A 24891-nucleotide genomic window follows, 5' to 3' on the forward strand; every position below is an offset into this window, starting at 1 on the left:
GGAGGAGTATGGCAGTAGATGCCCCATCCCTGGAAACATTCAGGGTCAGGTTGGATGGAGCACTGAGCAAACTTATGACACTGCTTACTGCAGGTGGTTGGACTGGGTGACCTTCATTGTTCCTCCCAACCTCAACCTTTCTGTGATTCTAAGAGTCCTGGCTCCTGACAAAATCCACGGGGAGCCACCTTGGCCATCATCCATTGCAGCCTGAAGCTGTTCAGAGCAGTGCTCCAGCTGAAGCAGAACTGGTTTGAGTTGCTAAATACCAGAGGCTTTGGACAAGCTCTCCTGCAGCCAGGGAAGTTGATGTTTTGTCTCGCACTGGTGAAGCCGCCATGGGGCTTGGACCCACCGTTGTTGCAGAGCTCTTTAACTTCACTCCCAGATTTGCTGGACCTGAAATACAGCGATGAAGGCCCTGTAACCACCCAGCCAGCTTCTTTATAGACCTGCATTATTTGTATTTTTCCCAATTAATTTATTTTGAAGTTTTTATCTGGAGTTTCAAAACTGGGTCTGTCTTGGCAACATCACACCCGTTTCTTTGCTCTCAAAATAGACAATTAGCATTGTGAGCAGGTAGAGCAAATTCAGACTGCGGCAGTACTCGCGCTTATAGTGTGGCTGTGGAAAAAACAGCTCCATCATCCTCCTCTGTTTGATCTTCACTTGGCATTCACTGTGTTTTATGCCATTATTTAAACCTCAAGATTTGCAGGTACTTGATAAAGGCAGTAACTGTATTTCATGTTGGCTTTGTGGTTTTTTTATATTAAACTTGCTTCCTAACAGACTGAGTGTCTGTGAGTGCCCGCTTGGGATGAGGGCAGGAAAGGCAGGATGCAGCTCGGCCCCTGCCAGCCTGGGCACACCTCACTTGGACATAAACCCCCTAAAGTGGGTATCTGGGGTGGGAAGTTTCTCAAAAGAAGGGGCATAAATCATAGAATCATAGAATGACCAGGTTGGAAGAGACCCACCAGATCATCGAGTCCAACCATCCCCATCAATCACTAAACCATGTCCCTCAGCACCCCATCCACCCGTCCCTTAAACCCCTCCAGGGAAGGTGACTCAACCCCCTCCCTGGGCAGCCTCTGCCAGTGCACAATGACCCTTTCTGTGAAAATTTTTTCCTAATGTTCAGCCTGAACCTGCCCTGGTGGAGCTTGAGGCCAGCATTATAAATGCTCCAGCTGAGGAAAGAACTGAGCCAGCAGTGAGCCCAGGTGGCCAAGGCCAATGGCATCCTGACCTGTATCAGAAACAGCGCGGCCAGCAGGTCCAGGGCAGGGATTCTACCCCTGTATTCAGCACTGGTGAGGCTGCACCTTGAACCCTGGGTTCAGTTTTGGCTCCTTACTACAAGAAGGACATTGAGGGGCTGGAGTGTGTCCAGAGGTGAGGAACGGAGCTGGGGAAGGGGCTGGAGAACAAGGGCTATGAGAGGCGGCTGGGGGAGCAGGGGTTGATCCGTGTGGAAAAGAGGAGGCTGCCTGCAGCTGCCTGAAAGGAGGTTGTACAGGTGGGTGTTGGTCTCTTCTCCTAACTAACAAGTGATGGGATGAGAGGGAATGGCCTCAAGTTGTGCCTGGGACGGTTCATGCTGGATATCAGGAAAAATGGTTTCATAGAATCTTAGAATCATTGAATACTTCGGGTTGGAAGAGACTTTAAAGACCATCCAGGTCCAACCCCCTAACATGGTCAGGGCCACCTCCCACGGCGCCCATGAAAGGGTTATTGGGCACTGAACAGGCTGCCCATGGAGTCTCCAGTCCTGGAGGGATTTAAGAGGCAGGCAGACGAGGTGCTGAGGGACACGGTTGGGTAGCGGTGAGGCTCGGCTGGGCTCTATCTCAAAGGCCTTTTCCAACCACACGAGTCTATGAGTCAATGAAAGCCAGCGCAGAGGCAGCAGCTTCCCACGCCGCCGGGAGGGGGCGCTGCGGAACCACCCCCGACCCCCTGCGCAGTGGCACGGCCCACGCCCCCCCCCACCTCCGTCCGGCGCGATGGTTTCGCCCACCCCGCCCGCCCCCTGCCGGCGGTCGCTGTGGGGCCTCGGGGCGGGCCGGAAGCGCTCTGCTCCCCCGGAAGTGAGCCGCGCGGGCCGGAAGCGGGGCCTGAAGCGCGTCGGGGAGCGCGATGGGGTGCGATGGGGGCACGATCCCCAAGCGACACGAGCTGGTGAAGGGGCCCCGCAAAGTCGAGAAGGTTCGAGGGGCCTGCGTGAGGGCGGGGGGAGCGCGGCCGAGGGCTGTCGGAGCGGCCCTGCGAGCCGGGGCCTGCCCGGTGCCCGGTCGGCGCTGCCCGGCCCGTGGTGCCCGTGAGCCGGGCCCGGCGCTCCCAGTGGAGCACAGGAGCTCTTCTACCCGGCACGGGGTCGGCCGGCGGGTCCCTGGCTTCTGAGGCGCGGTAGCGACAGCCGCAGCGGGGATCCCCGAGCCTTCTGGGGGCCGTTCTGGGCACGTTCTGCTGAATGTGAGGAGGCTTGGGAGCCTCCCTTCGTCTCGGGGCGGGGTATCTGTTGGTAGCTTTCCAGAAGACAGTTATGTAGTGTGGTCAGACCTTTGGTGGTGTTGGGTATGGCTATTTCTGCCTTCCGCCTGCTTGCTTTCCTCTCCTTTTAGAACGGGCTAGGGTGCTGGATATAAAATAGTGGGTGGGTAAATATTGGGAAAAATATCACAGAAAGTGGTGGAAAAGTTAGGCAAAGTTAGAGGAAAAAAGAATAAAGGAGGAAGGGGGCAAGTGGAAGTGGTAACAAATAAGAAAACTGAGTTAGAATTAGGAACCTGAGTACCAAGTCCCAAGATGCAGAAGCACGTTCATTCAGTAGAGGCAAACCCTCAAAACTGATTATAAATTTCGCTTAATGGTTTTGCTAAAATTATTTTACGTATCAGATTTCAATGCAGAAAGTTGATTTGGCAAGGTACGCAGGAATTTAAGTTTCAAGTGTTTCTTGATTTTATGTTTAAATAATTTGCAAATATAAAAGCTATTTTAAAATTATGAGTATTTTTCTTCTTGCAGGTTGACAAAAATGCTGAATTGGTGGCAAGGTGGTTCTACTGCGCTCTGAGTCAGGAGAAGTTACGTCGACCAATTGTAGCCTGTGAGCTAGGCAGGTATGAATGTTTCCATAAAGACCACTATATAAAAAGGTACTGATTTATAAATACAAGAATGTTATGAGAATCAAACCTTACTACTATAATTTTTTTATAGGTTATATAATAAAGATGCCATCATTGAATTTTTGTTGGACAAGTCAGCTGATAAAACTCCTATGGAAGCCGCATCACATATCAAGAGCATTAAGGTAAACAGGTTTTGTCTAATGTTAGTGTCACTAAAGTTAAAACATGCTAGAAAACGTCAATTTGCTTGTGCTTTCACTTTATATGGAAAAATAGGACATAACAGTAAGAAAAGTCTTAAGGAATATTGTTGTGGCTCAAAAATCATTAAGAAACAGCTAAAGGCTTGTGTTTTTATTTTGCAGAGTGTAACAGAACTAAACCTTGTGGATAATCCAGCTTGGAGTGGTGATAAAGAGAGTATCAAAGGTGACAAATATGATGACATCCAGTCTGCACGCTTTATATGCCCTGTGGTGGGATTGGAAATGAATGGAAGACACAGGTCAATAAGTTTCTGGCGTTTGTTTTTAGAAGCTAAACTGAATACAGAGCAAGTAAAAATGTTTGAATCGATAATATCTTAACTCATGCACTCACGCCTTTATGGAGAAGATTTGCCCCCCTGTCAGAGAGACAGGACTGTTCATTTCACCTCCAAGAAGAAAGATGGAAAGTTAACCCTTTCCTAAACGAATTTGTATGCATAATAAAGGAGTAGAGGAGAATGTTTGCAGAGACAAAGTGACTAAAAGTTGTTTGGAGGCTAAATCGCAGGAGATTGGTGGTCTTGCAAGAATCTGAGGAGAGCAGACCATGGCCAGGATCACTCGTTACAGCTTTGCTGTACAGCTTGAGTCAGATTAAGGGAAACCAATAAGCTCAGTGAAAGGTGGAACCATTCAAGCAGTAGAACTTCGTAGTAACTTTGATTGTAGTGATGATTCCAGAGAAGCCAGTTTAAATATGTAGCAAATTACGAACACATGTTGAGAGCTTCTGTTTTGCCAAGATCCCCTTGAGAGATTGTCATAAACCTGTGCTGAATCATACAGAGAATGAAATAACAAAATGTGCTTAATGTACCTAATGTTTTTCATTTGAGTCTTAAATTGTGTAATTGAATAAGTGCCTGCTGAAATGTGCTGATACCTTGATCAGCTGCAAGAATTTCTAAAGAGAAAGTGAGCTGTGTCCAGCTAGCCCATTGCAGTATTGTTTCTGTGTTAAATCAGAAATCCAGCTAAATTAGAAAACGTATCTTTTAGAGTTTTTCTTAAAAGCAATTGTATGTCTTGTCATCTTTTCTTTGAAGGTTTTGCTTCCTGAGGAGCTGTGGTTGCGTGTTCTCTGAACGTGCTTTAAAAGAAATTAAATCAGAAGTTTGTCACAAGGTGAGCTTTCCTTTAGTCCACATTTCCTTTGATTAAGGGCAAAGAGTGATTTGGTACATTTTTGGATATATACTGATAACATTCTCATTCTGTATTCAGAATCAAGAAAGGGCCCGTAACTTTTCTAAACAGGATCATGGAGTTCTGGTTGTCATGCTTTCTGGTAGTTAACATTTTGTTTATATCCAAGGCACTAATTGCCAGTATTCCCCCAGCTGGTTTACACTGTGCATTCAGGCTCTCTTTTCAGCTAGCAGATGCTGTTCTCTTTTCATGGCAGTGGACAAGGTTGTAGCATGGATGTAAACTGGGTGTTGGTCTAGAAGTTGTCTGGCAATTCTCTTCCCCACTACTGTGAAATTCAAGAGAGCTCTTTCAAAACAAACTATTCTTGTGTATTAATTTTGCCTGTGAGCCTACGGAGCAGTCTTATTAGTCTGCTAAATTGTAAACAGCAACAGTTTCCCAAAGAACTTTGTCAAACAGATTCTGTAATGGTGCAGTGAAAACATTCCCCAGAGGATACAGATATTCAGCAGCCCAAACAACAGTTCTGCAGCATTCACCTTCATGGTTGTATACTTTAACATGTATTATCTGAACTGGATAATGAACGAGCCTTTCTGTGCTACAAGATGCTTATCAAAAATGTTGTCTTTGTGAAACTGTAGGAAATCTTTCCTGTGCTCAGCAGCGGGTTGCTTCCTCTCCAGGCCTCAGGTTTGGCTCATGGGAATGCTTAATACTCTGTGGAAGTCCCACAGATGAGTGTCTCACTGCTCAGTTTTCTTCTCAGTTTTCTTTGGCAGCTCTTACAAGAAATAGAGCAATCCATTTGCTCAGCGATATGCAGATCAACAAATAAGTGTTTAGGAAAAAATGAATGCATATAGAGAGTTTGTCTAATTCAAGGAAATGGAAAACCCAAAGATGAGGATTTCAGCATTCTTTGGTTTATCTCAACAATGTTTACTGTAGTACTAGATTTAAAAGGCTTTATGGGATCTGGGTACAGGGAGGATGATGTAGTCTTTCTATCAGAGTTCTCTTTCAAAACAAATATTCTGCCTTGCTGGAAACTTTGTGAAGAGCTGACAGTATTAAATATACATATTTATCTGCTTTTACTGGAGTTATTAAAAAGACTGTATAGATACTGGGGAAAGGCGCAAGAATGTGAGAGAAAACTGTTACGGGTGGAGGACTTTTAGTAATGCATCAGTGCTAAGTCGCATGCTAAAATGTACAGGATAGAACTTTCAGTCAGCAAGAAGAGAAACAACTTTGATTCTAGTTGATGGAGTTTGATGTGTATTTTGTAGCAGAAGCCCTGAATATCAGGAATTTTCTGCTCTCCGTTCTTCAGGTAGAGTGATATGTGGCATGGAAATTATCAGTTTAAAATTTGTTCTCTTGAATAAGATGTTCTCACCTGTTGTGTTTAATTCTCCAACAGACTGAAGTTGAAAGAACAAGCAAGACTGTTTCTACTCTCTCCTTTTGTATTTGATAGGATCTTGTAGATTGTAAGGTAGTGCTAATCTGTGGTGGTCTATTGATTTTAGTGGGCCCAAACTGGTTGTATGTTTTGGAACTGCTGTTCTAACCGGCTTCCTGATTCTTGCAAAGGCAGTCTTCAGTTCCTTTTTGTTGGGGAGTCTGGTATTTGACAAAAAATATGCTTTTAGAGATGATGGAATGAAGCAATTACCTAACAGTGTTGTAGTATCTGTCTAACCACATTTTGGGGGGTTGAAAAAGGCACCATTGACAATTTTTGGTGTTAACTGTACTAAGAAGTTACTGTTGGTGTAGTAGCATGCTAGAGGCAGTTTGGAGGCAGGATAGTGGCTATTGTATCCATGGTGGAAATCCTCCTGAGGGTTCAGGATGTCACTCTGGAAGCTAAGGACAAGGTTATGTTTTAAAATGTAGTTTCTTTTGTCACTTTAAGATTGATTTTGGAATTGTTGCCAGAGTCAACAGACTCTTAATACACATCGAAAAAGTACTTTAACTATTAAAGTCTGTGCCATGTAAAACACTTAGTCAAATGTTTAATGTAGATATAGAGCTATTGGACACGTGCCTCAGGCATTTTGAAATAGAAATTATGCATACGCCTTCCAGATATAGAGTTAAAGTGTCTGCAGTATGTTATAAAGCATAACCTTACCTTGAACAAAGTCACATTGACACTATGTGCTCTCTTAGATCAACAGTCACCAAAAGTTAGTAAACATTGGTTACTGAAACCTAAAGGTTGTGATCTAGCTATTCATAAAAAGCATTGTTCTGTATGCACTATAGTGTTACGTATGTTAAATGCTCTTAGCTTTCACAGTTTCATTGCTTAATTCTCAGCTGCTGTTAGGAGTAAGAAAATCTTTCAAGTATATCATTTGGTTTTGGTCACTCTGAATATTGTGTAAAATACCGTATCTTAATGATAGAGAAGGGGTGCTTTAGTTATGATTTTTCTAGGGGGTTTATCTATGTCAAATTTTGTTTAAAGTAGAAAATCCTCTATGGAGGGAAGACCATGTTCCAATGATTTCGTGGATTGACATGGATGAAGTCATACCTAAATTATCTTTGAAGAGGATTTTTTTGTGCAAATTTTCTTTTTCCCCAGTTTGACTGGTTCAGTTTCTGCAAACCAGCCTTATGTATATCACCTTTCTATTGAATTTACCCTTCTAATTCAGTTCAGAAGTGAGACAGTTGTTTTGTGTGATGGTGATGAAAGGTGAAAGCTCGATACTGGATTTGCTGCAACAGTGGTAACAAGGTGCATTCCATTCATATTTTGAAAAACAATATGGAGTGGATAAACACTGGCAAAGCCGCGACTGGATTGAGAGAGTTTTGGAGAGAAATTAATTATGAATATTGCTGTGATTAGTACATAGCAGAGACCCATTAGCTTAAGCAATGTTTTTCAGAACAACTTTCAATAAGCTCAGTCTGAGCATGATGCATGGATTGCTTTGCTTTTTTTGCCTCCCCCCGCCCCCCCCCCCCCCCCCCCGCTTCTTTATTTCCCTCCATAAAAAAGCATCTGCAGCAATATTTAGCCACGAGATAAGTCCTGGATTATCCATGAAACTGAGTACAGGCCTTTGGGTTGAGTTTGTAAGTTTGTGTAAATAAATAGGGACCAGATGATCTTTCTTTTAGGTTAAAGTTCATTTGAAAGAAATTACATTTCCGAGAAACTCATGTGGGAAAATGAGCGGTACAGTTCCAAGAAACTGGGAATAAGTTTGTATTAAGAAACTTTCATGTTCTATTATTGGGTCATTTGTTGATTCATTTGATATTTTGGAAAAATGCTTAATCTATAAGTGAATTTTCCTGTAAAATGAGTGCTATTTTGGGTGCATGTTGAAGCTTACATCTAAATTTCTCCTAGACATTTATTTATAATTCATAGTTTCTAGTCAAGTGAACTTATAAGTAACATGATGGATGTATTTAATTTGTTCGCATCAGAGTTCATGCAAAATAATTGGCAGTTTAATTGGATTTACTGAAATGAAAGTTTCATCTGCCTTCTTCCCAAAATACCTCTAGAAGAAGATGAATAGCTTGGAATGATTTCTCGCAATTCAAGTTTCTTCTACTCTCTTTCTATCAGTAGCACCTAACTAAAGAGCTTTGGACAGCTTTAATCCAGTGCAAGAGCGGTCATACATCCTCTGTTTCCTTATATTCACCCAATCTTTTTGGTTGCACAAATGAAATTATTAACTTAGGAGTCCTGAAGAGGAAGCAGCAAATCTTGCCTGGAAAAAGGGCTGGATCTTTGTTCTTTATTATTGTTCCCTGATTTTTGCCTGTGTTGTGTGTTGAAAGCTACTTCCTCACTGTGGTTGCTCTGCAGAGGGTTTGGGAAACAAGATGCTTGTCCTGGTTGCTGTTAGGTGTTATCTCAAATTGCTGCAGACTGTTGCAAGGTTCAGGGAAGACTTATTTCCCTTGGTCAAGCACACTGGGATTGAAAGATGACTTTTCACTCAGTTTTTCTTTGTTCCCTGACCTCAAATTTCCCGTGTCTCCTTGCCTTAAACTGCTACGGAGACTCAGAAGCAGAGATTTAAAGGTAAACATGGATTGCAGGACCCCTGCTACTGCTGCTGGCACGCACTCCATTTTCATCAGGAGCAAAGCCTGAGTAGCACTAGAGTGATGTTGCTATGCTACACAATGAAATTAGAGATGCAGCTGGCCATGAAAAAAAGCCTCAAAAAGAACAGTGAAGTGAATTGGTTGTCACTTGCGTATCTACAAGCTCTAGAATTTTAGTGTGAACTTCATTATTCAAAAACAATCTATTTCATAAGACATACAGTAGACATGACTTTAATTTGTGCTCTTAATATTTTATCTTTGTTCAGTCAGTGCTTCCATTTTATCACTTTCATACCAGTTAGTCCCTGCTTTGGCTGCAGACAGGAGGAGTATGTATTTTTCCAGTTAAGTAAGTCACCTAAAGGATTATGAACTTCCCCCTTCTCTTCAATAAGGTATAGATTTAGGCATGTCATCTTTGAGAATTAATCCATTAGCAGTTGTTGCTGTTTATCTTACTGTAATAAATAAAAGCTGTTTATTTCACTGGCGGATTGGTAGTACGGTATTGTGCTGACCCTCATGCTGTAATGGGCAGGGTGAAGTCTATGACTAAAAATGTTAATGGTTTCTGTCAGTCTGAACATTTGCTTTGATGTTAGCGAAGGTCAAACATTCAGTTTCATGTTGAAGTAGTTCTCTTCCTGAAAACGCCAATGCTCTTCAATGGGGATTTCTGCCTGGTGTAGTACTTTAAGCCTGTGGCGTCTCTCTAGGCAGTCCATAACAAGTGGATATGTTGCAGGCTCAAATTTGTTGGCAAACAAATGAGGTGACTCAATAATCCACTGCAGATCCCCTAATCCGTAAACACAAATGTCTCTGATGTAATGACCTGCAAAGACAAATTGAAGGTGCCTGAAAGCAGCAGAAGGCTGAGCAGAATAATTAAAAAAAAAAATAATTGCACTCTATAGCATTATCAGCAAGAATTACTTTATGATTTCACATAGATTGTAGCTGAAATGATTCTGAAAGATAATGCTAGGGTTTAAACATAAAAGTGAGGGTTTGGTTTTGTCTTTTTTGCAACTAGATGCGTGTTAACCTCCAGCTGCTCTGCCTAATCTTGTGTCTTGTAGTCGGGCAGGCTGAAGTACTGATCTCTTACTTCTGTTTGTATCCCTGTTTAATCATGCAGTACTTTATTGTGCTGAGTTTATACCGTTACATATTTAAATTTTTTTTTTGCATTATATCTGTATGGTCAGCACTATTCTCTGCTTTTTTATTATTATTTAGATTAAAGGGATTTAACCCAATCTTGATGAAAGTACCTGGCAAACACACTTGTCAGGTAAATGTGGTTGAGGTTGAAAGAGCAGTTGTAAGTATGTGGATACTGTGACGATCCATGCAAGATATATCAGATGCTGTTTAGATTAGATACAGTGGAGTAATTTGGTAGGATGGTTTGCTGTTTTATTTGATACTTCCAAAATAAAATATATATAACCACTGAGGCGCGTTTAACATCTAGGTTAAAGCATAATACGTAATTTGCAATGAATGCTAGCCAGTGAATCAAATTTTAATTCATGATCAACATTTACATTACCTTTGCAGCCTTTATGCAAGGTTCCCTCTTGATCTTTCCATTTAATGGCTCTTATGTGTCCTTCCCAGCCTGCATTGGGTGTAGCCCCCGGCGCATCTTTAAAAACATAAGGATCTGATAAGATTTCTTTCTACTTATTACAGGGCAAATTTTCACTGCTGAAGGCTTTTTAAATGTAGCCATGTTTCTTTACAGGTATTTATGTCATAAGAACAGAAATCATTCTCAGTTTTCCTGCTTTTTATATTCTTTGAGAGCACGAGGTTTTACGTAGCCAGAAAGAAAAAATACTTCTTTTTAATCAACAATTTTCTGGCCTTGTAGGTACTGTTCAAGGCCATAAGTAATACTTTTCTGGAATCGAACTTTGTTTCTCAGCCATCAGAAGATGTTACTGTTGGAAAGGGCAGCATCAAGGCTGAAGAAATGACCTTATTTATGCAATGTAACTCAATTAAGTGGTTGTGCTGTTAGCTCTGAATTAGAGCTTGCTAGCTGTCTGCATCAGAGACCTTACAGTGCTGTTGGCCCGGGTGTTATTCATAGTAGAAATAACATAGGTCTTACCATTTAAACGATTCAGTGTCACCCAGTAGTGTTCGTCCGGACTGTACGTGTCTCTTGACCATTCAAGCAAATCTTTTGCACGTGCATCAGTCAATGTAAACTCTACAAATTCTTTAGTGAGTACGTAATAGGCACTACCAAAATATATTGTCAAATTATATGGAGGTTTAGTTTTTATATTCTTTGTTGGATATACATATGACATTCCAGAACGTACATACTCCCTGTAACTAACCTGTGTCCTGTGTTTCATATGAAGTGGTTGGACTACCCCAGGAGTCATATTTTTACCATTCCATTTACTTTTGATGTATTGTATAATGTCTTTGTTTGTTTTAATGGGATAATCTTGACCACATAGATTAATAACATAATTCCACTGGATCTTGGAATGAACTAGGTCTCTCATGCAGTTAATATCAGCTTGTAATCTTGAAAATCCTGCATAAACAACATTTTCTGTTTTTGAGGAAATAAAAATATTTTCAAAGCAATTAACAATGTTTTGTACAGCAGCTCTATAATCTTTTGGTGACTTTTCATCAATGTGTATGCAGTAAATATTCTGAGGCATATAAATAGCTCTCAGTAGCTTTACAAACATTTCCAGCTCCTTGTGAATGGTAATAATGTATGCCAATGAGAAATTCCCTTCTTCATCTGACAGTGGTCTTGTGATAAAATGCAGAGTCTTCAAAACCATGGAGCAGTTGCATGAAGTCTGAATGCATTTGAGTGGTTTGGGTTGGTAGGTATTTTGACAAAGTTTTCCAATTTTTAAGGCAGCAGTTTTTCCTGAGAAGAGAGCTGAACAAAGCTCATCTGGGTAAAACCCACACTCTGCTGTATTTGCGTTAAACTTTTGTCCATTTGACTCTTCAGAAAGCACATCCTTTAGGTAGATAAAAGTGTAGATGAACATACAGACAGCAATGCACAGTAAAAATCCTGATTTTGTAGCATCAAGTGGGTTCATCTTTTATTTTCCGGGTACTGTCTTCTCATCATAGTCTAATTAAGCGTTCAGGTTATCTGAAAGGAAAAGTGAGATAAAGAGAGGGAGAGAGCCTTTTTGACTTTTCAATATATAAGACACATTGGTGATGCATTTATAAATAAAGATTGAGATCGCTCTCTTTCCAGTCACTAAGAGGGACACTGTGCCCATGCTTATGCTGCGGTGTACTCAGCCACTGTAAAGGGGACTTGCATAGCCATGAAGCTGTCCTTTTAGGACAAACAAAACTATCCAAAGAAAGCCAAATGGCTTTTTACACTTTTTATGTGAGAAAGGGCAAGCCTAGCCCATCAGATAGAAGTTTCTCCTCCTTTGAGATGTGTGTGCCCATAGGTGAGTCCAGTACCATTGGTTGATTGAGGTCTAGCTTTGGAGCGGGGAAGATGCGAGTACTGCGTGTTAAGGGAAAGCTGCTGCTGAGATTTCCTTAAGGCCTGGGAAACTTTAAGTTCTGCTAGAGGACCAGAATTCAGTGAATTAAATCAGCAGAAAATTTCTTAAATAAACAAAAGGAAGAAGCAAAAATGTAGTCCACAAAATACATGGGCTTTTGTCCTTATAAAGTCAGAAAATGTTTCTAACTCTTTGAGAGACCTTTTTCTTTTTTTTTTTTTTTTTCTCTAATATCTTTGCATTAGTGCTTTGGAAAGCAGATTGTGTGGACAACACTCACTTCTTATTTTTAGCATATGTACGTATTGCAAGATAAGTTTAATACTGCCCGTACTAGCATCCAGAGATAACCGTGTAATTTATATCAGTAATGGCAAAGGATTTTTTTCTGTTGAGATTTTTTTCCTATATATACCTTGGTGAAAAGTCAGAAGAACAGGAGTGCAGCAGTCCTGAATCCCACAGCAATTACTTGAAGTCTTTATCCTTGAAGCATTTGGTATAAAACTTTCCAGAGAAAATTCCAGAGCTGGGGGAAGAGTCCACCTACTGCCGTTAAGCTTCGTAGTTAAATTAAAGATTTTATTTTAAAGACAGTTAAATTTATCTTATTTTACTCATTTAATTTGTTTTTAACAAAATTTCTATTTCTCCTGTAAATATTTCATGCTTTGCAGCTGTCAACCTCACAAGGTGTTTGTTATTACCTAGGATCAGAGAACAAGCATGTTTTTCTAATGGTAGTTTCTTTATAGGAAGCAGTTAGAAGGCTCTATGTTTTCATTAGGGAGAAGTGGAGAATACTTTTTTCTTTTTTTAGATGAAAATGCAGTATACATCTCTCTTAAAAGCTTGAAAATAAGAGGGCGCTGTAGTTAAAGTAGAAATGAGGCATAAAATCTAAAAAGCATTTAAAATACATAATTTGAACCAAGAAAATGCATACTCTGTAATACCACAATTTTAAAATCTTATTAGGCTGTTGGGAAAGAATGTATTTATCTTACTGTCCTTCCTGGTATGCCCTGGATTTCATGCTGGAAGAATGCCTCTTTTCCACTTACAAATCCACTTTCTGGAATGCTGTGTTAGGTAGAGGGTTCATCCATTTTGCTTCTATGTTCTGTCAGTAGCGCTCTTCAGTCTGCATCGAATGCATAGGCCAGAGAAAAACATTAGGAAATAGGTCCCAGAAGAATATTTTTTCTTCACAGCTCCTAAGGGATGCATTTACTGGGTAAACAAGCTTGATATGAGTCCTTCCTCCATTTGAATGAAAAACTTCAGCAAATAAAAGCCACATCACCTTTTCAATATTACGTGGAAAGGAGGAGAAAAGGAACGCCACTTAAAGATGAAGAACAGGATGTTTCACAGTAAAAATTAAATACAGCAGTGCTGTTGCCTTCTACCAGAGCTGAGAATAGATTTGCGTGAGGACTGTTATGAACCCACTAGCAGAAGGTAGGGAATGAGAGCTTGTGTTCAGGAAGCACTGGTTTTTGTGGACCTGGAGTCAGAAAAACTGTTTTATTCTGAATAAATAATTACAGGAGAAGCTTTGAGGTTGTTCTGAATTAGTGAATATGGTGAGATCTCTGTGGTGCGTCACAGGGAAGTTTCGTTCTGGACATAAGGATTACACTGAAGACATTGGACAGCTGTAGAAATGTTTGGAACTTTACACATGCTTAGAATATAGAACATCTGTTCATCACAAGTGCTCTTGTCAGGCTTTTTTCCTTAAATACGTGTTTGTGGACAGGCTGCAAAGGATAGTTCCCTAGGGAACCAAGCTAGAACCTCTTTGTTTCATACACTAAAATTGTTATTACCGTTCAAATAATAGCTTCCAGGGTTGTTTCCTATTGTTAAGTGTTTTCTATGGACTTTAGCTATTGAACTGCGTGGCATCTAGAAGATGTATTTTAAGTGGAAGCATTGAAGTGTATGAAGACTCCAGTATTAGGTAAGAAGAGACAATCCCTTCTCCAGTGATAACATTTCTGAAGGGTGACTGAATAATGAAGCCTTGCCTACGAGAACATAATTTGACATCTTTCGGCCTCAGGACATATTACAAAATGAAAGCATTGGCTTTCTGCTAGTGTTTTACCAGATTTAGAGCTAGAATTGTAGCTGTTAGACCCATTGTGTATGAAATTTGCCAGTTAGAAGACATGCCCCTATGCTATTGTCTGCTGTGGAAGACTATGCTACCGTATTTCCTCCTACCCTTGAAGAGTGAGATGTCGATCTGCTGCCCAGGCATCACCCAGTCTGTGCCTGTCTTGCCTGCCTTTTGTTATGCAAGAGTGCAATTTCAGGTATTGTCATCAGAACCTCTCTCTGATGCTCAACCTTTCCTACATTGTGGAAAGGTTTTCTAAATCTGGAGGGTGAAGTTATCATAATTTTTAAAAGTGCTGAGAGTAATGTTTGACATTCTTAAAAAAATGTGTTTGTAGGGATTTTCAAGCACCTTTATGGCTGCCTTTATGGATAGTATTTAACAGAAAATCGTGGTTTTAAGCCTAAACTCCTCCACCTCAATTATAAAGGTGAACTCTAGAGGAAAGTGGGATTATGTTTATGCCTGAAAATAAGCCTGTGAAATATCATCTCAGTTCATCAAGATCCCATTAGCTATATTGCTGTGCATTTTGTAGTAAAAAAATCATTGTACAATTCACTGTTTCTTCCTGCCATAGGATTTTGGACTGCATCATTGCACTTCTACATACTGTTTTGTCTGTACTCTTTGCATTAATTTAATATTAATATTAGATAAAATCCAGTTCTTATGCCTTTGTAATTCAGCGAAGCAAAAAATTTAAGAATACTTAGCCTTTTATTAAAAAGGTTAAAATGCATTAACTCCTTATTTCCAAATCTTTTAACATCTGTGAAGTGTTTATGCAAGCAGTTCTGTAGACATTTTGATAAGCAAGTGAATACTCAGTCCTCTAAAAACTTAATGTTAAAATCAGTGCTTTTACTGCTTTTTTACTTTATGTTGCTTTTTCCTGAAGCCTGGGTCAGTGTGCTGAGTCTGCTGCTGTGTTGTGACATGCATCAAGTAAAAGAAAAAATCCTTCATCAAACCAAATTAATACTGTGTTAGGAATTTTACATCATTCTTACTTGAAAATATTACGTCAGTATTTACTGACAAACATTAAACAGGTTTATGGAAATTTACCTGTTCATCCTTGGTATTTCTGTCTGTTTTCCTGGTTTGGGATTTGGGTTTTTGTTTTTTTCTATTGCTGTGCTGTAGTTGACCTCATAGCAATTTAAAACAAATACTATGAAAGCTATTTTAAGTTATTGGGCCATAAGAAAATTAACTGCTTTCTACAGAGCAAAACAAGTATCATTTGTATTGTGATTTTTATGATACAAACATCACTCCCTAGGCTTCCACCCTACTGTATATCTAGGACAAAGTGCGGGGGAAATTAACCTTATTGCAGATTTGAGTATTTTCTGAAGTGGAATGGTCTTTCTGAAGTGAAAATATTTGTCACTTCACAAAAATAAAATATATTATGTTCTAATAAAGGAAAAGGTAACACCTGAAGTCCTGCAATCTAATTTATTCAGTCTTACCTTGTACAAAATTAGCCAGGAGACGGCAGCATAATGAAAATAAAGAGAGTCCCGTTGTCCTTCAGCAGAATTCAGACAGCGTTCTTCATTCTGTCGCTTGTGTGGAGGTCCCGCGTAAGTGAAAGGGGTTAAACATTAACACGAATGTTTTCATTTAAGGTTTCATCTGGCTTCCCGCAATGCTTAGCGTATTTATTCTGCAGCAATGCTGTTTAGCTTCAGAAACGTCCTCTGCTTCACAATGAAGAGACTAAACTTGCGCTTCTCCAAATTTATGTGCCCCTCTTTCCGAGACAGACTATAATGGACAGAAATCAGACTTTCAAATATGTAGAGTACGTTGCTGCTGTTTATAAATAGTGTTGCTTTACCTTGGAGACTTTAACCTCTGCGCTGCTAACAGAGCATGCTGGATGATGAGAACTGGAAAAGAAACGATCCCTCTCCTCCTCTTCCCCCTCCCTCAGTTCTTAACTGTTTGCCTGCTGAAACTTTCCAATTTGTAGCAAATAAGAATGGCAAAGAATTGCCTGTGGTGATTTCCAGTAGCTGGAAGTTGAAAAGGTAACATGCAATACTTCCTTCCAAAAGAGAATGTTTACTGTGTTTACTTTTATAAAGGTTATTGCTGGTTTTAATAAGTAAAAAATTAACAGCTTAAATTTAGTGGAATTAGGAAGCTTTGTGGTTCTAGAAATGGGTAAGAAGGCTGGTGTATTTTAGACATGTTCAGATAAAAAATAGCTTGTTAGTCAGAAATAAATCGAGAAAACCTCAAATCAAGTTTAGGCAGGGTTTGCAGGTATGACAGACAGAAAATTATCTCGGACGTTAAGGGAAGCTCTGTAAATAGAGGCAGTGAGGGAAACCCTGTGCTGTCATGAAACTGGCATCTGCTCCAGAAGACCTTAATCTGAAGGAACAATCTTTCTGAATTTGCAAAACTGCAAAATTTCTTTCCACTTTTTATCTCAGCACTTCAAAATGTTGAGCTAAAAATCTGTCCTTTTTTTCATTAATGGGTAGTGAGCTTCTTAAAAAATCAGAACTGAAGCTTTGCATCCAACAGTACTGACAGGTAAAAAATGTTTGCACATGTATGATGCAACAACAGATCATACCAACTGCACTTACTGGAACCTAGGAAGGTAGGATTGGTTCTATGCCTATAGCTTGCTGTAGTTGTAGTATATTTGGAAGGGTATGGTCTCTGTAATATAATCTGACTGTTGTCATAGCAAAAAAAAATCTGTTTCATTGACTGGAAAAAGGACACTGTCTTATTTCCCCGTTCCTTGTAAATAATTTTAATTTTAGACCAGTTCCACCTGTGTTATCCACATGGGAACCTGGATTTGTTTGCTTTTTCAAAATGCAGTGTTTATTGAGAGTCCTTTGGTATAAAGTTCTGCTTGGAGCAAATGATCAGTTACTTTTGTATGCTTTAAAAAATTATTGCAGTAATTACTTTTGAAGTCACTGGCCTGTAAGAGGGTGTTGGTATTTCATGCTGTATTTGGAGAATACCCCACTAGAAGTGAATGCGTGGAGCTTCATTAGAACCAAAGCAGCTGCCAGTAGCTCCTGCCTCAGTATGAGGACTGATTTGAGGTGTTCAAGGCCAGGTTGGATGAGGCTTTGAGCAACCTGGTTGAGTGGAAATTGTCCCTGCCCATGGCAGGGGGGTTGGAACATGATGATCTTTAAGGTCCTTTCCAACCCAAACTATTCTGTGATTCTGTGATTCTTTACTTTCTAGATTTCTCACTTGCAAGTGTCTGAGATCATAGCAAGCTGGTATTTTTAACACTAGCTCATTGAGTAACAATGGAAAAAATTGGGCTTCTCTTGCCCATTTCTTTTATGTGACTTATTATTCAGCCTCTCTTACTAAATTTGCATCTCTTTCATAATATCATTGACCACTTTTTAAACTGCGTTCACCACTTGAGCAGACTGCAGTCATTGTCAGAGTACTGTCCGTATGTCCTTTCATCTGTTTAATTTGTACTGGAAATACATGAGTAACCTTTCTACACCTTTGTTTAGAAAACAGAACAGTAATGACAAAGGTAGGATTATAAACTAATCTTGCAGATTAACAGGAAGCTTTTGGATTTAACAAAATAACAACAAAAAAAAAAGACAAATCGAGTTATTTGAGAAAAGAAACCATCATAGTTAATGTGCTGGCTTCACCAGATGATTGAAGATGTGTGCAGAGAAACTTCTGTGTCTACAACCAGCAAACAAATGTGGAATTACCTGAAGCACCACACATGCATTATCCAAATTAATTTATAAATGTACTTTGAAACTTGGCAGCGTTTAATAAATCAGATGAAGGATGATGAGTAGGCAAGGCTGGGTTAATGAGTAATGCTGCTTTTATTATCTTTTTTTTTCCTGTAGTAGTAATAATAGTAGTAGTAGTAGTAATAATAATAATAATAATGCAGAAAGCACAAACAGGGCAGGGTTTCCTGCCTAGCTGTTGGGTAGAAAAACTCCCTGGTGCTGTCTGTTCTACATGCAGAGGAATAACACATTAAATGTTGTTCCTACTCAGTGTAAAGGAACTGCTCCTATCAGTTGTTATTTCTTATATTACTAAGTTGAAAGACAAATTCTAGAGCAGAGTGGCATAACAGTTGGATCTTAATCAAATGCATTTAGAAAGAAAAATCAGAAAGTTCTTTAGTGTTTTGGTTTTTAGCTGTGAGGTTCAGAAAACGGACAAGATTCTAGGGCTGCTTTGTTTATTCGGGTCACTACATTTTATGCTAGTAAAACAAGAAGATATGCAATGGGACCTTTTCTTTAAAGGACACTGCTTAATGAAATTCTTTCAGAATTTGCTGTGCAGATTGATATGTGAGCTGCTTGTAAATGTGGTTATCTAAAGGTCACACTTCACTAGCAAGATGAGTATTTATTCTCCTTTTTTTGAAGAGGGATGCTGTCAATCGGTATTATTTTGTTCAATGGTAAAAACAACTGAGATTCTCCCTTTTATGTTTTAGGTGAGAAGATGTGTTAGACTGTACTAAAATAGAAAGCTATTGGAAAAGACACAGTGGGAAAGGGAAGGATTGGAGACCTCCTTGGAAAGCTTGAACACAGTATTAATTCTAGCAAAGATTCAGCAGCATAAAAATACTGAAAAAAAAATAGTTTTGTCTTTTTTGATTTTTTTTCTTGCAGTGTGGTGTTGCCTTTCAAGAGGAAGATGTGATTATCCTTAATGGTAGTAAAGAAGATGTGGAAGTATTGAAGAAAAGAATGGAGGATAGAAGGCTTAAAAGTAAATTAGAAAAGGTAATCTCTTTATCAAAATTGAAAGAGTTCTTATCTGTAACGTAACCTGCTCTTGGACTGCATAGCTTTTTCTGCTAATCTTTCTGCAGCCTGGAGGATTTACTCAGTAAACACTGTTGTACTTCAGTAGGACTTCTAAAAGTTATGAGATTGTGTGCGTATTTTTCTAATGGCATATTGAAGTTGTACATACAGAAACTTTCTTTTGATTAGCAGGCAGTGCTAGAGTTTGTAGTCTGGGGTCTGTTGTCACTGCTGTTCAGACCTCTTCCTCAATTCCTTCTTTCAGCTGGGAGAGCAGTCTAAGTGGATCTATAGTGTTTGGAGCAGGAAGCACAAACTCCTTTTCATTATACCCATGAGACAAAACATAAGGAAGACTCAGCTTACACTAGCATGAAAAATTATTCAAACATCATATTTACCCATGATGAAATACGTATGATGTATATGCATGCAAACATTTACAAACATCTCGTAATTCAGATGCCACATAGTGGAAGGTAACCTTTCTTTTTAAATCCACCTGTAACAGCAAAGGTGGAAGCACCCTGAGAAGCGATTTTGCCTGTAGCTGAAGGACACTAGGAGAGTCGAGTTTGCTTTTCCAATAGTAACCCTCTGCCACCACCTCCTGGCCAAGCTCTGCAGCAACATTGGTACGGCATCTTTTTCCTCAGGCTTTAATCATATGCTTGACAGTATGGGTTCTCCTAATTTTTATAACATGTTTAAATGTATTTATTGTTTGAATTTTTTTGCTTTTTTGAAATACATACACCGTTCTGAATGTATACTGAGTCGTCTTTTGAGATAGTAACATCAGTCGCTGTTTTAATACATCTTTTTTTTCATCTTGGAATTTGTATAATCAAAGCCAGTAATGGGATTCTTGTTCCTGCTGGTTGTTTTTTGTGGTTTTTAATCTGGACAAACATAATTTAACTTGGAAAATGTGGTCCACAGATGCCTTTAAAAAATTTAGATTAACTATTTGCATCCTTTCTTCCCAAGCAGTTTTGCAACAAAGGGCCATATTATTGGAAGTTACCCAGGAGGGATTTTTTTATTAACTAAATAAAGTTAAGTGGATATGAAAGCAGGATTATTCTGAAATTTTTATTGAAAAATGTCTTTATTGATAACAGTTAACTGTGTCCTGTTTAATGTCATGCAATTTACTGTCCTGGCATGTGGGTTGTGAGTATCAGATTACCATAATGATGATAACATGCACACACACCCTGCAAAATATGCAAACCAAAATAGCATACCCAGACAGTTTAGTTTTCATCAAATCATATAATGGGTTGGGTTGGAAGGGACCTTAAAGATCATCTGGCAGAGACACCTCCCGCTGGATCAGGCTGCTCAAGTTTTTGTCTGTGCCAGTGATCAGAACTGTTGTCAGTTTTGGCCTGTGCAATTTTCTTTCAGATGCTTTCAAGGTTGCCAAGGTTATTATTTTTCCATATAGAAATGATACCAAAAGTGTGGAGCAATACTGTGAAAGGAAGAATTCCACTGTGTAAGACACAGAAACGTTCTGAGTGTAATTGTGTGTCTACCAAATACGAGGCGAGAACTGTACATCTGTTCAGTACCTCACCAGATCTCTGCTTGTGTTGTTTCAGAAATCAAAGAAATGTAAGTCAGCAGAATCAGCTGCTCAGCAAGATACCGCTGAAGGTAATGTCACAGCTACAAATCATGTGTAGCCTTCCAACTCATGGAGCAGATTAATGATGTCATTTTTTAACTTAATACATTCTGCAGGTCCATCAAAGACTAAGAATGGAAAGGATTGTCTCAATTCCAGTTCTGGAGAAAAGAGGCAGATTATCTTCACCAAAAGTTCAGGTTGGTGTTTAATCTAAATTTGGAAAATGTGAATTTGGAAATAGTTCTTTGAAAAATATTGTAGGAGAGATCATTCTCTGGCTATTTTGTACCATAGTTTTCAGAAAATACTCTCTAATATCTTTTTTTTTTTCCTTCTTGTCTTCTCTTTATGTTTCTCAGTAACAAAAGATCAACTCCTGTCTTCAAGGGAGCCATAATGTTGTGGCTCGCTTTTTCAAACAACTCCCTCTTTCAGAAGTCTTTCCTAACAGGCTGCCTTTCCAAGCAGGAGTAGGAAGCTGCTTCACAAACATGCACAAAGCTGTTTGTTCAGTAGAAACTGTAGTCAGTTGAGCTTTTTTTAAAACAAAGCTTTGTTTTACAATCTGCAAAATCAACAGAACTGACTGCAGAAAGTGTGCAAGCGCTTCTGTTTTTCCTTTTTCTACCCATTTGCCCTTGTCCCACCGGCTATCCATCATCCTGTACTTTGATAGACTGACTACTACTTATACTTTCTCAAAATATCTAAACAGGGTCTGTGCTCATGCTTGTGACTGGCAAGTGCTGTAGTGATCCAGCTAAAGAAAACAATAAACGCTTTTCACCACGCTACGTTTTTTTCACTATGAAATAAGCCAGATTTGCTCATTTATGTCATTCCAGTATTGCTGTGCTTGGTGGGAACCAACTGGAATGAATGACACAATACCACTGTGTAAATAACAATCTCTAGTTGAGGGTTTGGTATATCTGTTTTATTGGCTAAGAGGTAGTGTGAGGAGAATTAGTAGTTGTTTTCCTGAAGTAGATGTGGTCAAAAAATGTGTTACGGGAGTTTATTTCAATGAAGTGTGTTAAAATGTCCCAAGCTGATGCCTTGACTTCTAGTCCTCTGTTTTAGCTGCTAATTTGCTGTGTGTCACTGGGAGCAGCAGAATGTAACTTCAGGATGTACTAATGTACCTCCAGTAGTCATGCAGATACTAATAAATTTGGCAGTCCTGTAGTCCAAAGGGTGGTGCCCTCTCTTTATGTAACACGTATTATGTTACTTAATGTCTCAAATTCATACAGAACTTCAAGAATGGATACTTTTTTTTTAAATAAGTCTGAAGTTCCTATGTGAAGTGTTAAATAGTTTAGGTTGCAGCCAGAGAAAAAGTCTATATGATTTGTTTGAAGAATCTGAGACTAGTTAGTTGATGAACTGTGGACAAACTATGTGAGAAGGTGGGAGAACTTCCCTCAGGAATGCCTTCCCTGCCCCCTGCTGTCAAGTTCTCATAAAGGACAGACTTTTAAAAGTATTTCATTCCAGATGATTATAATAGCTCTTGGATATTTAAGAGCCTAGTAATTCTGATTACATTTGATGTATTTTTGTTTTTCAAGAGTGTAAAACAAAAAAATATGCCTTTTGAAATGTCAGGTCATGGCAGCAGTTATATTGACCAGCAAGAGATTAAGAGGAGAGAGGGAAAAGAAAGGAAGAACTGTGGCCTGAGGAATGCCAGTAGCATACGAATTAATTTGTGAACATGGCAGCTAAAGTTCCTGGACTTGCAGCATGTATATTCATTCTTTCAAATCCAGTATTTGGTAATTCTTTCCAGGTAGCTGTTAGTGGCATTAAAAGCAAAATATAAAAGGGGTCTGATATATGATGATTTAGGATTGCACATAGGATTGCTATGACTACATGCAGAAATCACTTAAGTTCATTATCAGACAGGCTCCCTATTAACTGTTTACCTGCCATTGTGCCCAAGTTAAACTAAGGATGTAGAGTTCCTGTAGGATTCTATGTATTCATTTCTCTGCACGAGAGACTTCGCACACGCTTTTTAAAATGCTGTCCTTCAACTTTGGAAAAGATTAATTAGTTGTTAATGAAGAGGTGGGTGAGGTAGCAGTAGGTGTAATACACTGAGAGAGATGGTATCAGAAGCAGAGGGATGGGCATTTTCCTATCCCAAGTATAAAATGATGCAGACCATTGTTATTGGTTGTAAATTGCTTCACAGAGATTAAAAGGAGGAGATAGGTTCCCTGGGAACGGTATGTCACAAGTTTAGCTTTTGTCATTTGATACCTAATTTCTAAACAATACTTCAGAGTGGTAGAATACTTTCACGCTTCTTTCTTAAGACTAGAGTTCAGAGCCATTTTTCACTGAGAGGAATAAATGTTGTCAATGCCAAACTGCAGGGCAAAGGATTTACACAGGCAGGAATGAATTCTTCTCTCTCCAAGATTTCTAAATGCATTTTGGGCATAAAATCTGAAAGCTAGACCATGTTTGCTCTTTGGTACATGTTTGCTGTTGAGTACAATTATGGAATATATTTGCAATAGCCCTTAAAAAAAAAATTCATTTCTGTACATATTATTTTTCAAATATTTTTTTCTGTCTATGTAAATACCTCTGTCAGTTGTAAGCTGTGATGGGTGCTTCATTCTATTCCTTTTTCTCTGTCAGATAATGGAGATTCATCTGTACCAGGAAAAGTCAATAAGGCCTCTTCTACTGCTACGAAGAGATCCATTGCAGACAGCGAGGAGAAATCTGAGGCATACAAATCTATTTTTACAACGCACAGCTCAGCAAAACGTTCAAAGGAAGAGTGTTCAAATTGGGTTACTCACACAGCATACTATTTCTGAAACAATGATGAGCCTGACTGTAACATTCATTACTGCTTTCCTTCCCTAAGGCTTTTTCTTTACAACTGATACAGCCCTTCTGTTGTAATCGGATGTTACCTGGAATTATTCAGTTTGTAAGTTGTTTATAAACTTGTGAATAACTAATGAACTTGTGTTAATTGCAACTTCTGTTAAATAAGAAATAGATCACTGGAATCCATGTTGTATCAGCAGACCTCATACTAAAGTGATGGATTATTTGCACAAACGTTTTTCTTCTCTCAATTGGATGCTGTTATTCTTAGTCCCACCAGCCAGTGTCCTCAGCAGTAGGAGGGGAGGGTAGAAGGATCTGCCGGGTGTTGCCTTCTATTGATACTTCCTGCAACTATCATTGTAGCTTTCATTATTAAAGAACTTCAAACTTCTTGAAACTTTCTGACAGTAAAAAAAGTGATAATGCTTTTCTTTTGTACCCGTTAACTGGGCCCTCAGCAGAACTAGTGCATGTGTTCTAAAGGTTCTGTAGGTATTTTCAAGTAATTCACCTTTTTATGGCATTTACAAAAATGTTTTACGACGGTCTTTTTGTACATATTGTAGCCTGCTTTTAGCAACAGCATATTCACTTGTAAATAATTATCTATAAAGATTAGCCTGTAATAGTGAAGATTTTTTTTCCCAAAAAGGTTTTAGGGCTTTTCTTTTTAGGTGTCTGTTTTAAGGTTAGAAGAATCGAGTCTGAGCTTTCTTTCATCAGAGGATCAGAATATAGTGGAACAAAAGTATGAGTTTCCTTACTTTTCTGCTGAAACAGGTAGGTTCTGTTTACCTCTCTGAGGAGAAATTTGACATTTTTAATTCATCAGGTTACCTGAAAATATGAATGTTTTCACGGGGTGAGAGAATAGGAGCAAACTTTTCTGCTTAACTAGCTTTTGGGGAGAAACAATTGGGCACTGGTGTTATGCGAATCAAACCTGTTGTTGGCTGATGGAGAGAACCTTCAAGGCTCCAGTTGTCTTCTGAGAATGTTTCTCTTTCACTTTGCAAGGCAACTGAAATGTGCTGCTTTCGCATCATCTGTAGTACACGTTTTATTTTCTGACATAAAGTTCTTAACAGCAAACAACTATTTGACTGTCAATTGCTTGCAACAGAAAGGTACTAAGCATAGTGTATCACTCAGTTTTGCTTGTATACTTATGCTTTTTATCCCTGTGACATTGATTTAAATAAAACTTGCTTGTCATACAA

At 39.2% G+C, this 24891-nt stretch overlaps 2 protein-coding genes across 3 annotated transcripts; one reads left to right on the plus strand and one right to left on the minus strand.

Moving 5' to 3' along the window:
• The first annotated feature begins 2083 nt into the window (after window positions 1–2083).
• On the plus strand, window positions 2084–24891 carry RTF2 (replication termination factor 2). Its single transcript, XM_069871666.1, has 9 exons — window positions 2084–2220; window positions 3043–3137; window positions 3238–3331; window positions 3515–3654; window positions 4465–4543; window positions 19030–19143; window positions 20778–20832; window positions 20920–21003; window positions 23468–24891. The coding sequence occupies exons 1-9, from the start codon at window positions 2152–2154 to the stop codon at window positions 23650–23652; spliced, it is 915 nt and encodes a 304-aa protein (XP_069727767.1). The 5' UTR covers window positions 2084–2151; the 3' UTR covers window positions 23653–24891.
• On the minus strand, window positions 8923–16257 carry LOC138728443 (beta-1,3-galactosyl-O-glycosyl-glycoprotein beta-1,6-N-acetylglucosaminyltransferase 7-like). Of its 2 annotated transcripts, XM_069871804.1 has the most exons (5): window positions 15826–16257; window positions 13221–13357; window positions 10803–11834; window positions 10236–10331; window positions 8923–9512 (listed from the first exon to the last, which is right to left on the minus strand). In XM_069871804.1, the coding sequence occupies exons 3-5, from the start codon at window positions 11776–11778 to the stop codon at window positions 9286–9288; spliced, it is 1299 nt and encodes a 432-aa protein (XP_069727905.1). In that variant the 5' UTR covers window positions 11779–11834; window positions 13221–13357; window positions 15826–16257; the 3' UTR covers window positions 8923–9285. The 2 variants fall into 2 exon arrangements, with proteins under 2 accessions (XP_069727905.1, XP_069727906.1); XM_069871805.1 differs by lacking the exons at window positions 13221–13357; window positions 15826–16257 and adding an exon at window positions 12629–12996.

This window comes from Phaenicophaeus curvirostris, chromosome 18 (assembly GCF_032191515.1).
Source record: "Phaenicophaeus curvirostris isolate KB17595 chromosome 18, BPBGC_Pcur_1.0, whole genome shotgun sequence".
Classification (NCBI taxonomy): domain Eukaryota; kingdom Metazoa; phylum Chordata; class Aves; order Cuculiformes; family Cuculidae; genus Phaenicophaeus; species Phaenicophaeus curvirostris.

Excerpts from the sequence above, each read along its gene's own strand:
- RTF2 (XM_069871666.1), top strand. The coding sequence starts at position 2,152 with ATGGGGTGCGATGGGGGCACGATCCCCAAGCGACACGAGCTGGTGAAG. Across the intron at positions 3,138-3,237 it reads GTAGCCTGTGAGCTAGGCAG|GTTATATAATAAAGATGCCA; the intron begins GTATGAATGTTT and ends ATTTTTTTATAG. Across the intron at positions 4,544-19,029 it reads AATCAGAAGTTTGTCACAAG|TGTGGTGTTGCCTTTCAAGA; the intron begins GTGAGCTTTCCT and ends TTTTTCTTGCAG.
- LOC138728443 (XM_069871804.1), bottom strand. The coding sequence starts at position 11,778 with ATGAACCCACTTGATGCTACAAAATCAGGATTTTTACTGTGCATTGCT. Across the intron at positions 10,332-10,802 it reads GACACTGAATCGTTTAAATG|ATGCGCCGGGGGCTACACCC; the intron begins GTAAGACCTATG and ends ATGTTTTTAAAG. Across the intron at positions 9,513-10,235 it reads CTTGCATAAAGGCTGCAAAG|GTCATTACATCAGAGACATT; the intron begins GTAATGTAAATG and ends TTGTCTTTGCAG.